At 47.3% G+C, this 21,179-nt stretch overlaps 1 protein-coding gene across 1 annotated transcript in view; it reads right to left on the reverse strand.

Moving 5' to 3' along the window:
• Trappc9 (trafficking protein particle complex subunit 9) overlaps positions 1-21,179 on the reverse strand; it is a 433,947-nt gene that overhangs the window by 341,108 nt on the left and 71,660 nt on the right. The window contains exon 10 of the mRNA XM_090339457.1: positions 8,030-8,156. Within this exon, the coding sequence (XP_090195583.1) occupies positions 8,030-8,156 (127 nt within the window). The remainder of the gene's footprint in view (positions 1-8,029; positions 8,157-21,179) is intronic.

A 21,179-nucleotide genomic window follows, 5' to 3' on the forward strand; every position in this document is an offset into this window, starting at 1 on the left:
AACACTGCACTGCTCACCAGCTACTGTGCCACGAACAAGGAAGAGCCTTGCTTTCTCCAAGACAGAGGAAGGTTCCTGTCCACAAAATGCTGACTGGACCCTAGACCATCACACATTCACAGCATTGGGCCTACTGCTCAACATAGGGTGTCTCTGTCTCTCCTATCAGACTTGCCCCAGCAGGTGAAGACAATTGGGTCACCTGATCCGAAGAAACCCCTGGGAAAGCTTCCAGCACCCTCTATGGTTCAAGGGAACATTACTCCTCCACGAGCAGACCTTGAACTCCTGTTCACACTCACCAATCCAGGGGGAGAACACACAAGGCACCATACCACCCACCTACCATGCCTCAACCAAGTGATCAACCACCTTCTTGGCTCAAGTCCTGTTGCTCTCACCAGCAACAGAAGTTTCACATCACCCAAGACCCCATAGCTGGACCCTGATGAGAACAGGAGTCAGCCCTTAGACCCAGCATGGTGAGACCTCCTTCGTGAGCAGTTTGTCAAGGTGGTAGTTAAGATTTGGAATAGTCCTGGGCCGGAGACAAAAAGGACAGGGGTGGAGTGGTGATAACTGGGAGGGTGGTAGGGATACTTACTGATCCTGCAATATCTACCACCCAGACTCCAGCAGGAAGGCGAGGCCACAAGTTCATCTCTGACCAGGGGCTTGTGAGCTGAAGCTATACAGAGACAAAATGCTTTAAAGCAACTGCCTGGTGCTTTCTGTCCACAGTATGGAGTCCTGGAGGTCAGATGCCGAGAAGACAGAGCATGAGGTTGTGTCGCCTGGGAAGCCCCCTGCCTGGGACCACTGCCCAACTTTCCCCAAACCTGAGCAGCTAAGACATGCACTGGTGCTGTGTGAAGTCCCAGGGTTTCAGGGCTGCGTTCTGTCACAGCATGGCCTAAGTTACCCTACGAGATGCTGTCATTGCCTCTCTCAGGCCCCTGTCCCCAGCAGTGGACACACAACACTCAGCACTCCGCCAGCCTGGTGGGGCTCTTGTCCCTGACCTACAACATGCAGGCAGTCAATGGTGCACAGCCCAGTGCTCTTCCACAAGGACTGTGAGCAACACTGCCCCCAGATTCTTCCCGAGTCCTGCACCGCTGCCCGGAGGGATTTAACATGTGCCTTCACATGTGCTCCTTGGTTGACGTGAAATGACTAGACTCCCAAGTTTGACTTTCAAATCCAGCTTCCAAATCTGCCGAAGCTCCCCACCAAGGACAAGCCGTCCATTACTGCACATGCTCCCCACGGGACTTGCCCACAGAGGGCTCTTAGGCTGACGGCGTCGTAGTCTGAAGCAGCAGGAAGGCCTGCCTACAGCCTGACCTGCAGCTGCACAACATGCCCAGGCCTGATCTGCCCGGAGTGCCACTATTTTGCTTATAAAATTAGAAAAAGCACCTGCCAATATGTGTAGTCCTATGTTTCCACAGGGAGCCCTGCCTGCCTCGCCTTCCTCACCCTACCGTTCCTCCCGAGGGCAGAGGTAGCTGGGAAGCGGAAGCGCACGCTCACTGCTCAGTGTACGCTGTGCAGCCGCGGCTCTGGGCCGGCCTGCTCGCCTGGAGAGTTTACATTGATTGTTCTCCTCTCTCTGCGTGTACCAAACTGTGCCTCTCCCCATCCAGGACACAACTGACTTAGGGTGCAACTGGTGACAATCCTCCAATGGACTCTGAGCCACTTGGTGGCTCTTCCACCTGCCAGAGACAGGTGCTCTTTTTTGTCCATTCCAAACATAGGCAGAAAGAGATTGGCCTGAAGAGGACACTAAACCTCAGAGGGCACTGTGAAGGTGACTGCGTGGCACACTGGGAGGAATGAGGTGACACTAAGGACTGAGAACACATGTAGACACCTGCTGGATGTCTCCTAGCAGTTGGCCAGTAGCTGGCACCGACCCTCTGGGCCCCATATTGGAACAACGTGAAGATGGCATTGCTCTAGGCTTGGAGGTTGGTAGTGCGGGACTAGCCACCCTTGCTCCCTGATGTCACTGCCCCACGCATCTCAACTGTAAGAAATGCTTAGGAGGGAGCTGGCTGGCACATGAACCACGGACGAGGTGAGAGTGGGGTGCAGGCTGTGGCCTGATGGGACAGGAAATCTGCATAGTAATCTGGGGGCAGCCGCTGAAGACTTGCCCTGAGTCTGAGCCGACCATCCATGCACTACTTCCTCAGACAGCAAGATTAAAATGTTCAGTCTTGCTGGAGCACTCAAGCATAATCAATTTAAACATCTTCTGTAATCCCAGAATTCCTTTCCAAGTAAGATGCTCAATGTCAGTTCACCAAAAAAACAATCGGTGCCTCTCTATCCCCCACATTAAACACTCACTGCCAACTGGAAAGGACACCAAACTCTCCCAGTTTTAACAATCCATGGCACAGTTAACTAGGGGCCTTGAAATTCTACTTTTAGCTGTTCTGCCTCACACTTCTTGTGCAAAACTCTGTCAGAATAAAAGCAAACCGCTTACACTTCTAACTGGCTGTTCTCTGCACCAGGAGCAGGCAGCAGGCCGGCAGCGGCCACCGCTGTCAGGAACGAGACCATTCTTGACCAGTGCTGAACTCTGGGCAGCTAGCTGTGACCAGGACCATCTTGAGCCTTCATTTGATTAAATGAATTTCAGGACATCATTTTTAAAGGATGTATTCTGGCTCCTTTTCTCAGGAGCCTCGCGGTAATTACGTGCAGCTACTCTAGGGTGAACCTAGCTCATGAGCCCAAGCTCAGAAAACAGGTGTGCATCCTCCAGTGAGTAGCTGAAATGGTTTTATTGCCAAAATCAAGAAAGCCTCCACATAAGAGAAAATGGCTCTGATTATCTACTCAAAACCAAATACAAAAAAAAGATGGCTATATCGTTCTATCCTGCAACTCTGAAACAGACTCATTGAGAGACTTTTTAATCAATTCCATCTTCAAGCGTACAGATTACTGACCAGATGCCTCCATGTCTACAGAGGTGACATACAATTCTGATCTTAAATTTTTTTATAAACACCATGTTCCAAGGCACTGAAAGTGGAGATTATTACAATCTAGGCATAATGTAAACCCCCAAAAGGGCCCTGTGAGTCCATAGGTGAACGGGCCAACAGGAGGAAGCAGGCAGCTGCAGTGAGCCCTGGAGGGCACCTCTGTCCCTGGACCCTGTCATCTCCAACCCCTCTCTGCTCCCTGGTGCCCTGAAACAGTGGCTTTCCCCTGCCATGCCCTTCAACCATGGTCTGCTTGCTGTGAAACAACAGTCACGGGCCCAGCACCCAGCCCTTACTTCTGAACTTGACTCCCCACTGAAGGGATAGGGCCCTCTAGAAATGGTTGCTGTGAGCTAGAGCAGTGAGAGTACAAACACAGAGTACCTCTGTGCCAGGAAAGGACATGGAGTCACAGATGTACATCACCACCACACCAGCATCAGGAAATTAATCCCAAATAAAGCACAAACATGAGGCCCCGAGGCAAGGGAAAATGACAGCAGCCCAAGAAATCCATTTCCTGCCTGGCTCCGGTCCTCTTCCAAGGCCAGCCTCCCCCCCCCCCCCGCCCTCTGATCGATCAGGACTACTCAGTGCCTGCTCACCACTCCTGCTACCCCACAGAGGCCAAGCACTGGCCCTCAAGCTCAGGCACCACAGCTGATCGGATGGGCTGGGCCATCACTCACTGCAATGTCCCCAGGGACTGCCTCCTCCTGTGCCCACCATCCTGAGCTAGGCTTTGGGACTCACACATGCCATCCAGCAGCATGTCACTTACATTTCCCCAAGAGAGGCAATGGGGTTCTCAAAGTTGTCTTCTCTCTTCTCCTGCATACTGTGGGAAGACCAGGCAAGATCTGTGGCTGCTGCTGCCATTCTGAGGCCATCTGAACCCCAAAACTAAAACTCCCAAAGGGCTAAACCTGAGCCTAGAGCTACAGAGGTTTCAGTTGTTCAGATCCTGCCTGAATTCCTGTTGGCTTTTCATGTATGTGTGCCATCAATCCTCTTTTGTGTGCACCTCCAATGGCTGCAACTGCTTATCCACTCAACACATATGTGCACCCCAAAGCCAACAAAGACACAGCTCAAAGACCAGAATCTAAAGCGACAACAGAAACATGCAGCCAGACTCCCTAAGTGTGAGCAAGACATAAAAGAAATGCAAATCAAAACAACTCTGAGATTCCATCTCACTCCAGTTAGAATGGCCATGATCAAGAAATCTAATAACAACAGATGCTGGAGGGGATGTGGCCAGGAGGGATCCCTACTACACTGCTGGTGGGAGTGCAAACTCGTTCAACCACTATGGAAAGCAGTATGGAGATTCCTCAAAAGACTAAACGTAGAGCTCCATTATGACACAGCAATTCCACTACTTGGCATTTACCCAAATGTCCAGAAACAAGGACATACTAAGTCTATTAGCACAACAATGTTCATTGCAGCACTATTTACCATAGCAAAGATATGGAACCAACCCAGACGCCCCTCAGTAGCTGGTTAGATCAAGAAGATGTGGTACTTATACACAGTGGAATTCTAGGCTGCCATCAAAAAGAATGTCATTGTCCCATTTGTAAGGAAATGGAAAGACTTGGGGAAAAAAACATATTAAGTGAAGTAAGCCAGACCCAAATTAACATGGGCTCAATGGTTTCCCTCATTTGTAATAATTAGTACACTTCTAGGACTCTCCTAGCAGAAGATTTCAATAGTGCAAAACCTAGGTACATAAGGTCATATAGGATGAGACAAAATAAAAGGATCTCTAGGATATGGAAACAAGAGCTTTATCTTGAATGATTGTTGTTAATGTACTATGTTATTTCTCTTCTCCTTTGTTGCCCTTTGGTTAATCTCATGTTGTTACTGTATCTAACTTTGTTACCTGACATATTGGATAAACATTTATTTGTTTATTTGAAATAGGAAAGGGAAGGGGGGAAACAAGATGATGAGGAGGGGTGGGGGGAAGGAAATGGGGACAAAAACATAGGAAGGGTATCAATGTGTGAGTAGTAATGCACCCACTATCTGGCCAATGTAACTATAACCCCTCTATACATGACCTCAATAATAAAAAATAAAATAAACAAGGTGTGTGCTTTTCAGAACTCACGTAACCCCTCATTCACATAGGAAGTTCAGTCATTCCCACTTCCCATGTGGGTGTTTGGCAGGTGCTTCCCATGCTTGAAAGGCACCTAAGCACCATCATCAGGCAGAGCAGGAGAAGCAGGTGGACCTGAGGCGGGGGTGGGGAGGTGGGGGTGGAGGGTGGAGGGAGAGGAGGGGATACAGTCTACCCTGCATCCCCTAAGGCTTTCACAGGGGTGTGGTAAGCCAGGCAGGAAGAGAGTGGGCCACAGAGGAGCATGAAACATACAGACCACGGAGCTCTGGCCCTCCAGACCCTACAAACAAGTTCTGCTCTGCTGCCTGACAGAGCACCAGCACATTCACAGCAGAGGAACATGGCCACCGGGGCCCCGCGCCTGGCTTCCGCAGCTCACCACTTGCAAGAATCATAAAGACGGTGAGGAGCATCTAGAGTGTGGCTCTAGGAAACTATGGCCACTGGTGGCTCATACCTGTAATCCTAGCTACTCAAGAGGCTGGGATCTGAGATCTGAGGATCAAGGCCAGCCCAGGAAGGAAAGTCTATGAGATTCTTATCTCCAATTAACCTCCAGAAAGCAGAAAGCAGAGAGCTGTGGCTCAGAGCACTAGCTAGAGCAGAGCACTAGCCTTCAGGGACAGTGCCCAGACTCTGAGTTAAAGCCTCCTGACCGACCAAAAACAACTGAAATAAAATAAACAAGGGGAAGGGAGGGAAAGAATGAGAAGGGAAAGGGGGAAAGGGAAAGGAAGGGGAGAAAATAAAACTATGGTACCAGAAGCCCAGACAGAGCAGACAGGGCAGGGGAGCTCCCAGCAGGACAAGCAGTGGAGTAGAGTAACCACACACGATTGACAGACTACCATCTGCCTCGATGATAGCTATTATACTTCTGCCCAAACTGTTCTAGCTGGTGTTTTCATATAACTAAGGCTTAAAAACATTAATGCTGTACTATCTTTCAGTCAATGTACCGAAAGATAACTGAAAAGTGGAGTGAGAGAAAGTGGGAGAAAAACATGGGAGGGTAACAATGTTCAAGAAGTAATGTACCCACTACCTGGTGAAGGTAACTGTAACATCATTATGATGATAAAAAAATAAATTTAAAAAAAAATCCCCAAGAAGAACACTCAGGTTTGCTGAGTGTTTCCCCTATTCCAGGCTGTGAGCACCTATACCAGGTCAGTTTAGCCAAGCCAGACTACCCTGGGAGCAATTTCAAGCCCATTTTAAAAAGAAGGAAAATGAAGCTCAGAGGAGCTCCATTCTTGCCCAAGGACACAAGCTAATGAAAAACAAACCTGAAAGCCCTAAGCTCAATGCCAGGGCCGCCTTACTGGCCTCTGACCCCAGGAGCACGGTTCTCCCCCTGTGCTCTCATGCCCTCCAGAGTCACCCTCTCAAGCCTCTGGACATCACGGCAGCATCGCAAGTCCAGAATGTTCTACGATACAAAGCTTTCTAAGTTTAAAAATGATCCAAGTCATGATATGGACAAAAATTATTAGCAAAGGCTTTTTTTTTCCTTTCTTTTTTTTTTAAAGAAATCATACCAGGGCCAGGAGTGTAGCCTAGTGGTAGACTGCTTGCCTAGCACACACCAAAGCCCTGGATTCGATTCCTAGGTACCACATTTACAGAAAAGGCCGGAAGTGATGCTGTAGCTCAAGCGGTAGAGCTCTAGCCTTGAGAAAGCCCAAGGACAGTGCTCAGGCCTTGAGCTCAAGCCCAGGACTGGCTTCATAAAAATGAATCATACCCTTAATGCCAAATCAAATACAGTCCACTTCAAGTCTTACTCGTAAGACATCCAGGCCAGAGCCTTTCCTCTCTGGCTCCTGTCAAGAGTGAGGAAGTACGTGGGCCTCAGTGTCTCCCAACAGTGATGGAGACCACCTGAGCCCCTAGGAGAGCAGCAGGCATTCCTGTCATGGCCTCACTCTTCCTTCTGCAGCAGCCTCATGAACACTCCTCAACATCTTCTTAAAATTCAGGCTGGCCTGCTGGGGTCTTGTGCTCGACGGCCTTCCCACGACAGGAATCATCATGTAACAGAGCTACGCTTACCTCCAAGGCAGCATGGGGAGGGAGCCGCCTCCCCTAGGTTCCACTCCATGTGTGCCTACACTGTACTCCTGCACTGAACTCTCAAAACCATAAATGCCACCGTGGTTAGGTCCAGGGAGAGCAGGTGACTCCCTCACAGAAGGCATCAGCCTGTAAGCACTGCCCATGCCAATGTATTACAAGGCAGAGAGCGGCCTGGGAAATCACGGCCAACCCAAGAACATTTCCAGAGGCTTAGTATCTTCCTTGCCTGGGTCTCCAAAGTTACAGCACTTCTACTCAACAGCAGAATGCCAGATTTCAACTGTTTCCTTTCACCCTTGGAACATTCCAGAGGTTCAGAAATCACTCCATGAGGCTGGTTCATAAGCCTCTTTTAAATACGCAAATTGTTTGTATCACGAGTCTAGTCTCTGAACTCCTACCACCACGACAAGGACCAACAACACAGAAAGTGCAGTGTAGCATCCCTAGTGTCACAGGGAAACAGAGGACCCTGAGCAGGAAGCACGGGGACCCCAGGACCCAGTGGTAATAGCCTGAAGCAGTGAGTAAGCGCCAACCAGCAGTCAGGAGAGATAAGCAAGGTGTCCATTCTGGGCAGCCAGTACCCTGGTCCAGGAGAAGGGGCACAGCTCAGCATGGTGGCAACAATGGACGTGGAGCCCATCGGACCACGCCTGAGAGGCACTGACCGGTGGGGACGGATGATGCCGAGGACTATTGCCAAGTGGCCTGAGGTCATGAACCCTATGAGCCAGAAGAAATGTGGTCCTTGCAGAGGCCTCTACACAGGCTCAGGCCAAGGAAGGCATCTCACCTGACGATGGGCAGCTTGGTGAAGGGCACCGGGGGCAGCACAAAGCCGTCCGAGAGCGTGATGAGCTCCATGGTCCCGGGGCACTTGGGCGTGTAGTTCTCCAGGCTTTGAGTCACATCTTTCTTTTCTAAAAGAAGATAAAAACAAAAGAAATTGTTACTCAACAAACGTAACTATAGATGGTTTATTCAGAGCAATCCATGCCAGCCTAGCGAATCGAACCTTCCAACACAGAAAGGAGGTAGAAGCTGGAGCAGTGGCTCAGATCTGTAATCCTAGATGGAGAGGCTCGGATCAGGAGGAGTGTGGTTCAAAGCCAACCTGGACACAGAAGTTCGCAAGACTCCTCAACTCACAGCTGGGCACAATGGTGTATACCTGCCAGCCAAGCTACATGGAAGGCTGAAACAAGGAGGATCACGGTTCCAAGCCAGCCCAGGCAAAGAAGTTCATCAGACTTCATGTCAACAGAAGAAACTGAGCATGGGCGGTACAGGCCTGTCATCTCAGCTACTGAAAGAAGCATAAAATAGGAGGATCACATACGAAGATCACAGTTCAAGCATGCGCCCGGAGAAAAAGTAGGGCCCTACCTCAAAAATAACCAGTGCAAGAAAGGGCCAGAGGTAGGACTCAGTAGCACAGCACCTACCTCTGACAAGTACAAGGCCCTGAGTTCCAACTCCAGTACCATCAAAGGAAAAAAGAAAAACACAGGTGGGGGAAAAGTAGTAACCACCAGAGCCAAGAGCCAAGAGAGACTTCCCTGGAGAGCCCTGGACTCAGAGGAAGTCCAGTGACTATGCTGTAATCTAGGGGACATCCATTTGCCAAGAAATAATCCTTGCCACATCAAGAGACTCACGTGTAGGGGCCAAATACATTAGAACTAAGCACCAAGCACAATGCAGTGTGTCTGTATGACAGATACTGAAGCAATAATCACAAGCCAATGTTCTGTTGTAGATGGAGAATGTTGTGAGAAATGACCAGGAAGAAAGAAAGGAGACCTGCCGGTAGTGGTAGTCATGTTTGTCTATTATCCACAATATACTTTCACAAGGGTAAAAGCTCAGGACAGCAAGTGGTACCATCTCCATATAGCACAAAGAAAATCTGAGACTTGCAGGCAGGCACAGTGACTCTATTCGGTAATCCTAGCTACCGGACAGATGGGGATGTAAGATGGTGCTCAAACCCAGCCTGGGCAGAAAGAAATTTGTAAGACAAATCTAAAGCAATGGCTGGTGCAGCAGCACACGCTTGTTATCCCAACTCCAGGGGAAGGACAATGGCTAGAGAGCAATCCAAGGCTGTCATTCCCAGTGACACAGGCAAGGGTCACTGCCTGGCTGGCCCAGACACAAAATGAGAGCCTACCTCAAAAATAACCTAGATCTGGGAGTGTGGCCTAGTGGTAGAGTACCTGCCTAGCATGCACTAACACCTGGGTTCGATTCCTCGGTGCCACATATATAGAAAAAGCCAAAAGTAGTGCTGTGGCTCAAGTGGTAAAGTGCTTGCCTTAAGAAAGCCAAAGACAGTGTTCAGGCCCTGAGTTCAAGCCCAGGACTGGCCAAACAAATAACCAACTTAAAAGGATGCTGGAGGCGTGGCTCTAGTGATGGAGCCGAGGACCCTGAATGCAACACACTGAGTTCTACCACCCCCAGGACTGTAGTCAAGCCGTGGGTGTGGGTATGGGTGTATGCGTGTGCGTGTGTGTGTGTGTGTGCGCGCGCGCGCGTGCATGTTCACACAGAGCTTTAAAGAATTAAGAAACAATTTAGGAGAGAAAGTGGGCAAAGGGGTTCACATCTTCAGCCATCTCTTTTCGCTATAAAATGTCAGAGAGAAAAAAAAAGCAACTACAGAAGGGAGAGGGGAGAGGGGGCTGTACAGAGAAGAGCAGCTGTGAAGAAGTGGCCGGAAGCCCCTCTGTGCCTGAGCCTGGTTTTCCTGCAGGAAGTGGAAGGAGATCGCCGAAGTTGAGAGGACACCTGGAGACCGGGGCCCGCAGGCACGATGCTAACAAGATGACCACTTCAGTCACAGGCGTGGATAGAGAACAGGTAAATGTAGCCCGGTGGGCTGAGGGGTCTGCCCAGGCTGGGACCACAGAAATTTGAGATCAGGGCCAGGGCCCGCTGTGTCGGGAGGCTGGCTGGGAAGCTACCCGCTGGCATTTTCTGCACCACTGCACCTGACAACCAGTGTTGGCTGTAACCATGGCTGCAATGTGTCCTGAGACTTCCTGTGGGGAAGCCCCTCCCCCCACAATGCAGCAGTGTCAGGAGGCAGGGCTCTGGGGAGCTGTTTGGTCCACAAGGGCCTCCCATGGAGGAACAAAGCTGGCCAGCCGCACAGCCGAGGCCCAACCACCAGATCCTGTGTCACCACAACACAGTAAAGCACAAGGCCCTGTGGCGACTAATCTGCACCCCACACCACGCTGAAGGGAAGCTTATAATAAACCTAATCATTTCCATGCAAGGGATTTGGTCCTTAATTCGTTCCACTGAAAATCAATATATCTCATTTCATGTTGACCAGCACTTCCAACCTTGATTTCAGTCACATTAGAGCACCTTATACCCTCAAGAGCGAATTTTTCCACCCCAAAAATTAAAGAATTCATGCAGACAGAAGAACGCTTTTAATGAAAACTGGCTGTCGCCTAATTATAATGTTCTTTATAGAAGCAGAAAATGTGATCAGCAAACTTTTGATCACAAACAATTCATGGGCCATTTGGCATTTCAAGAGTTGATGTGGGCATGAAAAGCAGCACATCACAATTTCACAGTTTATTCTTGTTTCTTCTTACTAACAACCTGAGACAGCCATGTGTGCACTATCTCAGTTATGGTATTCTAAACCGGTAAGAGACAGAAAAGGGAGAAAACACTAAGGACTAAGGGAGAAAAGCGCAAGGGAATCGATCCTGTACCGACACAGAAAGAAGCCACAGTCAACATCTGAACTGTTTCATAAGAAGATCACTGGCTGGTTATAAATATGTATTAATTATCTGACTTTGTTACCTGGTATATTGTATATACATTTATTTATTTAAAATAAGAAAGGGAAGGGAGGAAACAGGATGATTGGGAGGTGGTAGGGGAGGGAAATGGGGATAAAAACATGAGAAGGGGTATCAATGTGAGAAGTAATGCACCTACTACCTGATGAATGTGACTGTAACCCCTCTACACATTACCCAACAATAAGGAAAAATAAATAAATATATTAATATTTTAAAAAGAATATTATTGGGCTGGGATGTAGCACAGCGGCAAAGTACTTGACTAGCAAGTGCAACATCCTGGGTTCAATCCCCAGGACCAGAAAGGAAGGAAGGAGGAAATGAGGAAAGGAGGGAAGGAGGGAAGGAAGGGAGGGAGGGAGGGAGGGAGGGAGGGAGGGAGGGAGGGAGGAAAGGAAAGGAAAGGAAAGGAAAGGAAAGGAAAGGAAAGGAAAGGAAAGGAAAGGAAAGGAAAGGAAAGAAGGAAGGAAGGAAGGAAGGAAGGAAGGAAGGAAGGAAGGAAGGAAGGAAGGAAGGAAGGAAGGACAAGAAAGTAATAATAATACTAACCAGGGCACCACTGGCTCACACCTGTCATCCTAGCTACTTAGGAGGCTGAGATCTCAGGACCACAGTTCAAAGTCAGCCTGGGCACAAAAGACTTTGCGACCCCTGTCTCCACTTAATTACTAGAAAACAGGAAGTGAAAATGCGGCTCAAAATGATTTAAAAAAAAAAAGAGTATTATCACTCCAACATTTTCATGTTGGCAAAGATGTGGAGAAAGGGGAACTGTGGAGGTCTTCCCTGCAGTCCCTCCTCTGAGAACACACCCAGGGACAGGAAATCCACACCTCATAGAGACACCCACACTTCCACATTCGCTGCAGCACCACTCACAGCAAGAGCGTACGGAAACAACCTTGATGTCCACTGACAGCAGGAATGGATAAAGAGAAGGTGGTGTCTCAGGGACACGGCGCGGGCCCTCAGTTCAAGCCCCAGGACTCACCCACACAGGAGATCCTGCTATCTACCACAATATGAATGGACCTGGAGAGCATTACACTAAGTGAAATAAGTTGGAAGCATAAAGAAAAAAACTCATCAATGATGAGAAAATCTCAATAAAGACACAGAAGATTTACACAAACCAGCAAGTGTCTTCTAATCTATGGAGCACTGGATGCACAACTGCAGAACACAGATTCTTATTACCACACAGAGCCCAGGTTCCACCAAAAAACCAACCTTAGTATGCTGTAGTGACAACACTAGAGCCTAATCACAAACCATTCGTCTATCTGCAGAAGCTGGAAATACATGAAAACTAAGCCATACATAGAAATCCAGATGAGAAGAAAATAATTTTTTTAGTATTTCTAATTCAAGAGTAACAAAATGTAGCAGGCCAAAAGGAAACCATGTTTCGAGCAAAATTTAAAGCTGTAAGTGTTAAAATTAGAAAAAGAGAAATGTAGGTCAGGCGGTGGCTCACGCCTTTAATCCTCGCTACTCAGAAGGTTGAGATCTGAGGATCAAGGCTCAAAGCCAGCCAGGCACAAAAGAACCAGAGACTCTTATCTCCAATTAACCTCTAGAAAACAGGAAGTGGGGCTTGGCTCAAGGGTAGGATGGTAGCCTTGAGCTGAGGAGCCAAGTTTAAGGCCCATGACCCACAAAAAAAAAAAAACAAAAAAAAACAAAAAAAAACCAAAGGAGTGAAAGAAAGAAAGATCCAGAGTCAATTACTTAACATGCCACTGTAAAAATCAAGAAAATTCACTCTTAGCCCTTTGTGCTTTTACTTTTTTTTTTGCAAAGGTTGGCTTCAAGAAACCATGAGCCTCTAAAACAAAAAAAACAAATCAAGAAAATTATGCCAGAGATAAAATTATGCCCAGACTAAATAGAAAGAAAACCCTTAATGAAATGCAAAATAAAGAAAAGCAATAATGTAAAAAGTTGGGCAGGAAGCATGGTCTAGTGGTAGAGTACTCACCTAGCATGCACAAAAAAAGCAGAAAATGGTGCTGTTGCTTAAGTGGTAGAGTGCTCTAGCATTGAGAAAGCCCAAGGACAGTACTCAGGCCCTAAGTTCAAGCCCCAGGACTGCTAAAAAATAAATAATAATAATAATAATAATAATAATAATAATGTCAGGAATTGTCTCTGTGAAAAGTTAATGAATAGCAAGGAGCCCCTGAGCAAGAAGCCCAAGACCTAAGCTTCTGAAGGAGGCAGACCTGTGCTGGCCACTTATTCACAATTGCTCTTCTCTGCTAGGTCCCCTTTCCCTTCTGTAGTAGCTTTCCACTGACATTTTACAGTAGAAGGGGATATTGCAAACATCACAGCCAGCCAGCTTGTGCTGAGGAAACAGAGGAATTCCCAGAGGGCAAATGACATAAGAAGAAAAGGACAGTCTTAATGGCCCTACATTTCTTGAATCTGTAAACACAACGTCTCATGTATGCATCCTATCAAATCTTTAAGGAAGAAATAATACTAGAAAGCAAAGGAGAAAGGATTTCCCAATTTGTAACCACTGTCCAGTGATCAGTCACCCTAACACCACAGCTGGCAAGTAAGTGAAAACCTCCGCACCAACAACATGGAGTTTCCAGAACCTTCCTAGAAGTAAAGAGACAAATTAGCATTCTAGATCCACCGAGAAGAAGCCACCCCACAAAACACCCCAAGACCAAATAACCTCTAGAAAGACACCCTGAAAGTAAATGATGCCAAGGTTTTAGCTCTAAGCTTTTCAGACACACAGAGCGACTTCCTTGGGTGCCTGTTTTATAGATGGGCAACTTAAGTGTTGTGATGTCATGAGGTTACTGAGGTAATGACTCACTAGGATCCATTTTGGCTCCGATCTCTGAACTCAAATGTTGTGCTTTTCTAATTCTGTGACACTATCCACCCAGATTACCCCAAGTTATTAACAAATCACATAGAGCTGAAATACAATGTATGCAACTAATTAAGAATATTGCTGGGGGCCAGGAGTTTGGTCTAGGGGTAGAGTGCTTGCCTAGCATGCACGAAGACCCGGGCTCGATTCCTCGGTACCACATACATAGCAAAAAGCCAGAAGTGGTGCTGTGGCTCAAGTGGTAGAGCCCTAGCCTTGAGAAAATCCAGAGACAGTGCTCAGGCCCTGAGCCCAAGCCCAGGACTGGCAAAAAAAAAAAAAAAAAAAAAAAAAAAAAAAAGAATATTGCCAACTTGCCCAGGCTGGCCTTGAGCTCACAATCCTCCAGACTTTTCCTCTAAAATGCTGAATTACATACATTACATAGCCAGAAGAATCAGCTAAGCACGTTTTCCCCTCTGCGTAAGCATTCAAGTAGCATAAGGGTCTATCTTCAAAGAATGAAAAAGTCACCCGCCACCATTACAAAGATAAATGATAGGCCAGACGAGGCACCATCTAAGATCTGTCATGAAACAAGAAAACAAACCTTTTCCTTAACAGAATACTGATAAACTGGATAAGCCTGCACTGAGCCACATTAACTGTCTCCCATGGATATTACCTTATCTCTGTAATTTACCAAGTGACATGCTGGCTTCTCTGATAAGCAATCATTCAAGTCTGCCAGAGATTAAATACTTTTCCATGCTCCTTTCAAGTATATAAACACAGTCTACCAAAATAAAAGACAACTGCATTAAATCAATCAGCTCATTATATAATTATGCATTTAAAACACCACCTAGAAAACTTGTAAACATCTCTAGAGGTTTTGATGAAACAGCTAAAAGGAAAAATTCTTAAGAATAAAGACTTGGTGAGTCTTTATACACCAAACTGTGAAGTCACGTTTATGTAAACCAGGATACAATAACATAATGAAAATTAATTCTATTACTTTTATTTTTGCCAGTCCCGAGGCTTGAACTCGGGGCCTAGGCACTGCCCTTGGGCACTTTTTGCTCAAGGCTAGTGCTCTGCCAATTGAGCCAGTGCCATTTCTGGCTTTCTCTTTATATGTGGCACCGAGGAACTGAATCCAGGGCTTTGTGCAAGCTAGGCAAGCACTCTACTTCTAGGCTACACTCCTGGACCAACAGCATTTATTTCTAAAACTAATTTTTAAATTTCTTGTTTGTCTGTTAATTTTTTAACAAAAAAAAGAACCAATTTGAAGAGGGTGGGGGGAGAGAAATGGAGAAAAAACACAAGAAGGGGTACCAATATGTGGGAAGCGATGCACCTGCTATCTGGAGAATGTAACTGTAGCCCCTCTATACATTACAACAAAAAATTAAGAAAAAACCATTGGAAAAGAATAGAAAACAATAGGAAAGAACTACACTGAAATGCTAACAGTACTTGTCAATGTGCAATTATGCATCACTTTCCCACTTAATTGTTTCCCAAGATTCCTAAAAGAAGTATATACTCGTTGCATACTAAAAATACTTTTCATACTTGAAATTGGACTTCCAAAAGTTTTAGAAAGAAAAATCAGGATATAAAACTCTTGTTGAGGGGTTAGGAGTTTGGCCTAGTGTTACAGTGCTTGCCAAGCATGCACAAAGACCTGGGTTCAATTCCCCAGTACCACATACATAGAAAAAAAAGCTGGAAGTGGTGCTGTGGCTCAAGTGGTAGAGCTCTAGCCCCGAGAAAGCACAAAAACGGAGCTCAAGCCCTGAGTTCTATGCCCAGGACTTGCCAAAAACAACAACAACAAAAAAAACTTTTGTTGAAGCCAGGTACCAGTGGCTGACTCCTGTAGTCCTAGTTACTCAGGAGACTGAGCGTTGAAGACTGCAGTTCAAAGCCAGCCCAGGCAGGAAAGGCTGTGAGAGTCTTATCTTCAATTAAACACAAGAAAGTCAGCAGTGGTACTGTGGCTCCAGTGGCAGAGCACTAGCCTTGAGCTGAAGAGCTCAGGAACAGGGCCCAGGCCCAGAGTTCAGGCCCCATGAAGGACAAAAACAAACATTCTTGTTGAATGAATAGGCTCTTCTGAATTATTTCCTCTCCTTTGCTATTCAGAAAGAAGCTTTCTTGAGGTAGTTGCCAAATTTTTATTGTTTCCTTGTTTTCATTTTCTGATCCCCAGTCTGCTTACCGACGCCACTGTCACAGAACAGTCCCCTCGCTGTCTTCTAGTGATTGTCTAGTTTGAGGACATTAAGTGTGCAGTGTGCCTTGGGCTCACTGGGGATCTGTTCTCATTTCTTTGCATACGGACAGTCAGTTCTCCCCACACCAATTACTATAGAGCATGAACTTGACCCAATGTGTGCCTTTGGCATCTTCGTTGAAAGTATTTTGGATATAAATTTGTAAATGTCCACAGTACGATAAAGCACCAGTGTGGTGAAGATCCTGGGAGGCTCCTTCTTTCTCCCAGAGGTGGTCGCTTCACTCAAGGCAACCCCACGGGCAGCATCCTGGGTCACTGATAGCTTAGCAGCCCCCAGCTATGACGGCAGTCAGTGCCTGACACCTCACCGGCCTAATCTCATTAATGTCTCCACACACTTAACAAAGGTGAGGTGGATGGGAGAATAAGGATAACAACGACTGATGCCGACATTAATTTAAAGAGCAAATCAAAGCTCAGGATTTATTCCTAGCCCTCTGTGCCTTCTATCTCTCCACCACAGCCTCTCACCTGCAATGTGCTCGATCTTCTTCTTTCCTTATAAAACTACTTCATATTTCACTCAACATTCACTTAACAAGGAAACACTGAACATCTACCCAGAGGTGGACAGATTCCCACCTTATACCGTGCAGATGGCTTCCCGTCTTCTCAAGAATACTGACTTTATCCTCCATTTCCCTTCTCTCACATGCTTACCGGGTTAATGCAGTTTAAGAAGAAATTTGGGAGCCGGGCATGGTGGCTTACATCTGTAATCTTAGCTACTCAGGAGGCTGAGATCTAAGGATCTCAGTTCAAAGCCAGCCTGGGCACTAAAGTCCATGAGACTCTTACTTCCAATTAACCACTAGAAAACCGGAAGTGGCACAGTGGCTCTGGGTGGGAGCCTTGAGGTGAAAAGCTCAGGGACAATGCCCAGGCCCAGAGTTCATGACAAAAGAAAGTAAGAAAGTGAGAGGGAGAGAGGGAGGGAGGGAGGGAGGGAGGGAGGGAGGGAGGGAGGGAGGGAGGGAGGGAGAGGGAGGGAGGGAGGGAGGGAGAGAGAGAGAGAGAGAGAGAGAGAGAGAGAGAGAGAGAGAGAGAGAGAGAGAGAGAGAAGGGGAGAGAAAGGGAGAGAGAGAGAAGGGGAGAGAAAGGGAGAGAGAGAGAAGGGGAGAGAAAGGGAGAGAGAGAGAGAAGGAGAGAGAGAGAGAGAAGGGGAGAGAAAGGAAGAGAGAAAGAAAGAGGGAGGGAAGGAAGGAGGGAGAGAGGGAGGGAGGGAGGGAATTTGGGGAAAGTTGATGTTGAATTAATGTAGTTCCCCATGGATTGACCACTTTCAAAGAAAAGCATTGCCAAATGAATGAAAGTAAAAAGTAAATAAGATGTGACCCTTACCACCAAGGGGATTAAGTAGGAAATTACTCTCAGGACCCAATGAAATGCTGAGACTGAGGTAAGGTAATGAGATGATGGAAAGGAAGAAGCTATTCATTTCTTTGTAACAGGAAACAGAGAACTTAAGGGCAGAACATACTACAACAGCAATGCCATAAAAACTCTGATAGGGTTTTTTGTTACTTTGTTTTGTTTTTGGTCAAGAGGCTTGAACTCTCAGCTTGGGTGCTGTTCCTGAGCTCTTTAGCTCAAGGCTGGCATTCTACTACTTTGAGACATAACCCCACTTCCAGACATGGTTTTACATGATGCACCTACTACCTGGCAAAAGTAACTCTAATCCCTCTATACACTACCCCGACAATAAAAAATAAAAATAAAAAATATATAGCCGTTTTATAATTTCTAGTTTCGGTTTTGTTTTGTTTGGTGTGGTTTGGTACTTTACCACTTGAGCTACACCTCCAGCCCTGTAATTTCTGTTCTTAACATTTTTCTTAACAAATCATCGTCCCAAATATATAACTAATTTTGTAATCTCTCTGAAGCCAAAACTCTTCTTCCAGCTGTTTCTTTCCCTGAGGTGCTGTGACTAAAAAAAAAACAAGTTCCTGCATGACATCCCCCCAAAAAATGGTGCTCAGCATTTAATGTGACCTTAGGGGGCCAGGAGTTTGACCTATTGGTAGAGTGCCCACCTAGCATGCTCGAAGACCAAGGTTCAATTCCTCAGTGTCACATACAAGAAAAGGCTGGAAGTGGTGCTGTGGCTCAAGTGGTAGAGCTCTAGCCTTGAGAAAGCCCAAGAACAATGCTCAGGCTCTGAGTTCAAGCCTCAGGACTGGCAAAAAGAAAAAAGAAAAGAAAGAGGTCTTAGGCCTCCGCAATGCCCCAAGTCTGCCCCACGGGTATTTCTAATGTCTCTGGAATAAGGTGCAATGTGCTCAGGGTGCCTGTGGCCCACTTTCCTCTGCTCTGCAGCCAACCAGAGGATGCATGTAGCGCTGGGAGGCAGAGACGAGCATAGCTGAATAAAGACCACAGGCACTACACAGGAGATAGACTGCTCTTCTTTCCTGCTCTCTCCAGCCCCGCAAAATGCAGCAAAATGAGAGCGTGTAACCCTTCGCATCAAGATCAAGGCCTTGCTGAAGCACAGCCCAGCCAGCCAAGTATTCGTCTACAGTGACACTGATGAATGGCAAACTTTTAATGCATTTTCTTGGGCTGAGTAGCAGAGTAATGAGCTGGCGGCAAAATGAAGGAGTAGCAGAATAAATTACGTCTGACGTTTTCTATCTCATCCAATTCTTGTCTTTCAAACAAATAACAAGTGTATCTAAGTTGATAGATAACCTCCTCCCTACAGGGACAAACTAAAAATGTGGTGTCTGGGGCCAGCTGACACAGCCTTTGGTGGGCTCAGCTCCTGTCCTTGCCAGGAAGAGGACCCCACACCCAGCGAGTGGACCTGGCCCACTGGAGACCACAGGGCAGCAGAGAAGGGTGGCCCCCAGCACAGGCAGCTGCATCCCATCCAAGTTCCTCCAGGCACTCTACAAAGAGTGCTATGCTAGCTAAGCAACTTCTGCCTCAACTTCCTCCCCACAAAATACGCCTCAGCACCTTTGAGAGGCACTGTTGACACTCGTGAGGGTACATACAGCAGCACCTGACCAAAGTGACAACCAGACTCAAAGATGAAGGCAGGTCATTTTCTCTCTGTCTCCAAGGTGCTGCATTTGTGGAAAAAACAGAAAAATACTTAGAAGATAATTACCAGCTAGGTAAATGAGGGAAAACAAATTAACCAAATTCGGTATGAGACTGAGACGTGTGGGCAAGAGGCTGAGCTGCGCAGGAGTGGAAGACAGACTGGGTGCAGCGTGACAGCCAGGCTAGCAGACGTGAACAGCCCGAGCGGGGCCCCACACTCCACCTCCGGCTCAGGCTCCACCCTGTGGAGCAGGTGCAGGCCAGGGTGTGCAAGATCCACCTGCCCTCAGCTCGGTTGGCAAAACGGGCTGTCTGTGGACTAAGCGAGGCTGCCCAATGGATGTTTGGTAAGCATCCAAATGTGGTGAGGGTTTCCATGCACTGTGGTGAGCTTCCAATCAAAACCACAGAATCAGAAGAGAGCCAGAGATGAGCGCAGTGGAGGCAACTAATCACAGAGCTCCTGAAGCATGAAGCGGAGCACGGCTGCCTGAATCGCTTGGTCACCTCAGAGATGACAAGGCTGTCCCTGAGCAAGTGATGAGCTATTCGTGACACACTTCTCCCTCTCCTGCCGTCTCAGTGTCCCTGCTGCACCCTCACAGTCTCTGGGAGCCTGACACCGGCTACATGAGTGCTCCCTGCTCTAATTTGTGGTGGCATGCCAGTGAAACCCACAGTGACACTTTCTTGGCTTCTCCAACATGCATCCCTTCTAAATCCTACTCTACTGTCTTTGTAAAAGGAAACTGAAGGATCTTGTTTGCCCTTCTGTTATTCTAGAAGGCTAAGGAAGGCAACTGAAGATCCCGAGCAGGTTGGCATAGCCCTGGGGGAATGGAGGTCTCAAAGGGACCTGCACAGGACTCCAATGAGACCAGAAGTCTTAAAGAAACTAAAATAGTAAGTGAGGGTCTATGCATTCAAGCTCAAATCCATACTGGAAAATGAAGCAGATGGTAACAAATGCCAATGTCAACCGTACCTAAGAAAGCCAAACTACCTGAAGGCGCTGGGAGCCTTGTTCTGGAGGATTACTGGTGAACATGGAGGGCTGTGATCTTGGCTTCTCCATACTGCTCTGTTTCCTCATCCTCCACAGCCCTAGGCTTCGTCCCTCCTTCCTTCCTTCCTTTCCCAGACAGGGACATGGTCAGCCCCTTCCATACTGGGCAGTCCTCCTCGGGACTGATTCTTGCTCACGACTCGGTCTCCCTGGTCAGCCTTCCAGGCATCAGGATCTGGTGCTGGGTACAGCACCAGAACCTACAGAGATGCAAGTGTCATGTGGCCTGTGGTATCTGGACTGCCTGTGCCTCTGCACAGCCTTACGGCACAGCCTGGGCTCTAGAGGCAGCGTCCAAGGTCACCTCCCATCCTGCTTAGGGCCAGGTGAGCCCAACTTGGGAGATGTGAAAGGAAAACAAAGGGGCTCCCTTTCTTCCTCGGCACTTCTCTCCACCCACCCCTAACCTCTGAAGGGCCCTCCAGGATCCCACGCATCCTAAGGTCTCCTAGAACTAGGCTCACAACTCGATCCACCTATTTCCACACAGAACCAAGACTGTACCAGGGACTGGAGTGCTTGCTTGCTTTTGTCTTCAAGGTGGCGCAAAAGCATCACATGGTATCAGGTCAGCAGCTTCCAATGGGGAAGGAGTATTATTATTACTGGTCCTCTAAGTGTGGATGTCCCACAGAGACACAAAACAGAGTTGCCCTGGGTGTTAAACAGTAAGTAAAGTATCAAATAAATTAGAGAGAGGGGAAAATAAAGTAAATGCCTGAGCTTGACTTTTGTTTAATCTACTGCTTCCTAAAAAAACGGGACTGATGATTCACATCTGAAATTAAAACCCTCACTGTGTCCTCTCGGGCAGTTGAGGATGCCTCTGGC

The sequence above is a fragment of the Megascapheus bottae genome, chromosome 9 (assembly GCF_031878675.1).
Source record: "Megascapheus bottae isolate mThoBot1 chromosome 9, mThoBot2.hap1, whole genome shotgun sequence".
NCBI classification, from domain to species: Eukaryota; Metazoa; Chordata; class Mammalia; order Rodentia; family Geomyidae; genus Megascapheus; species Megascapheus bottae.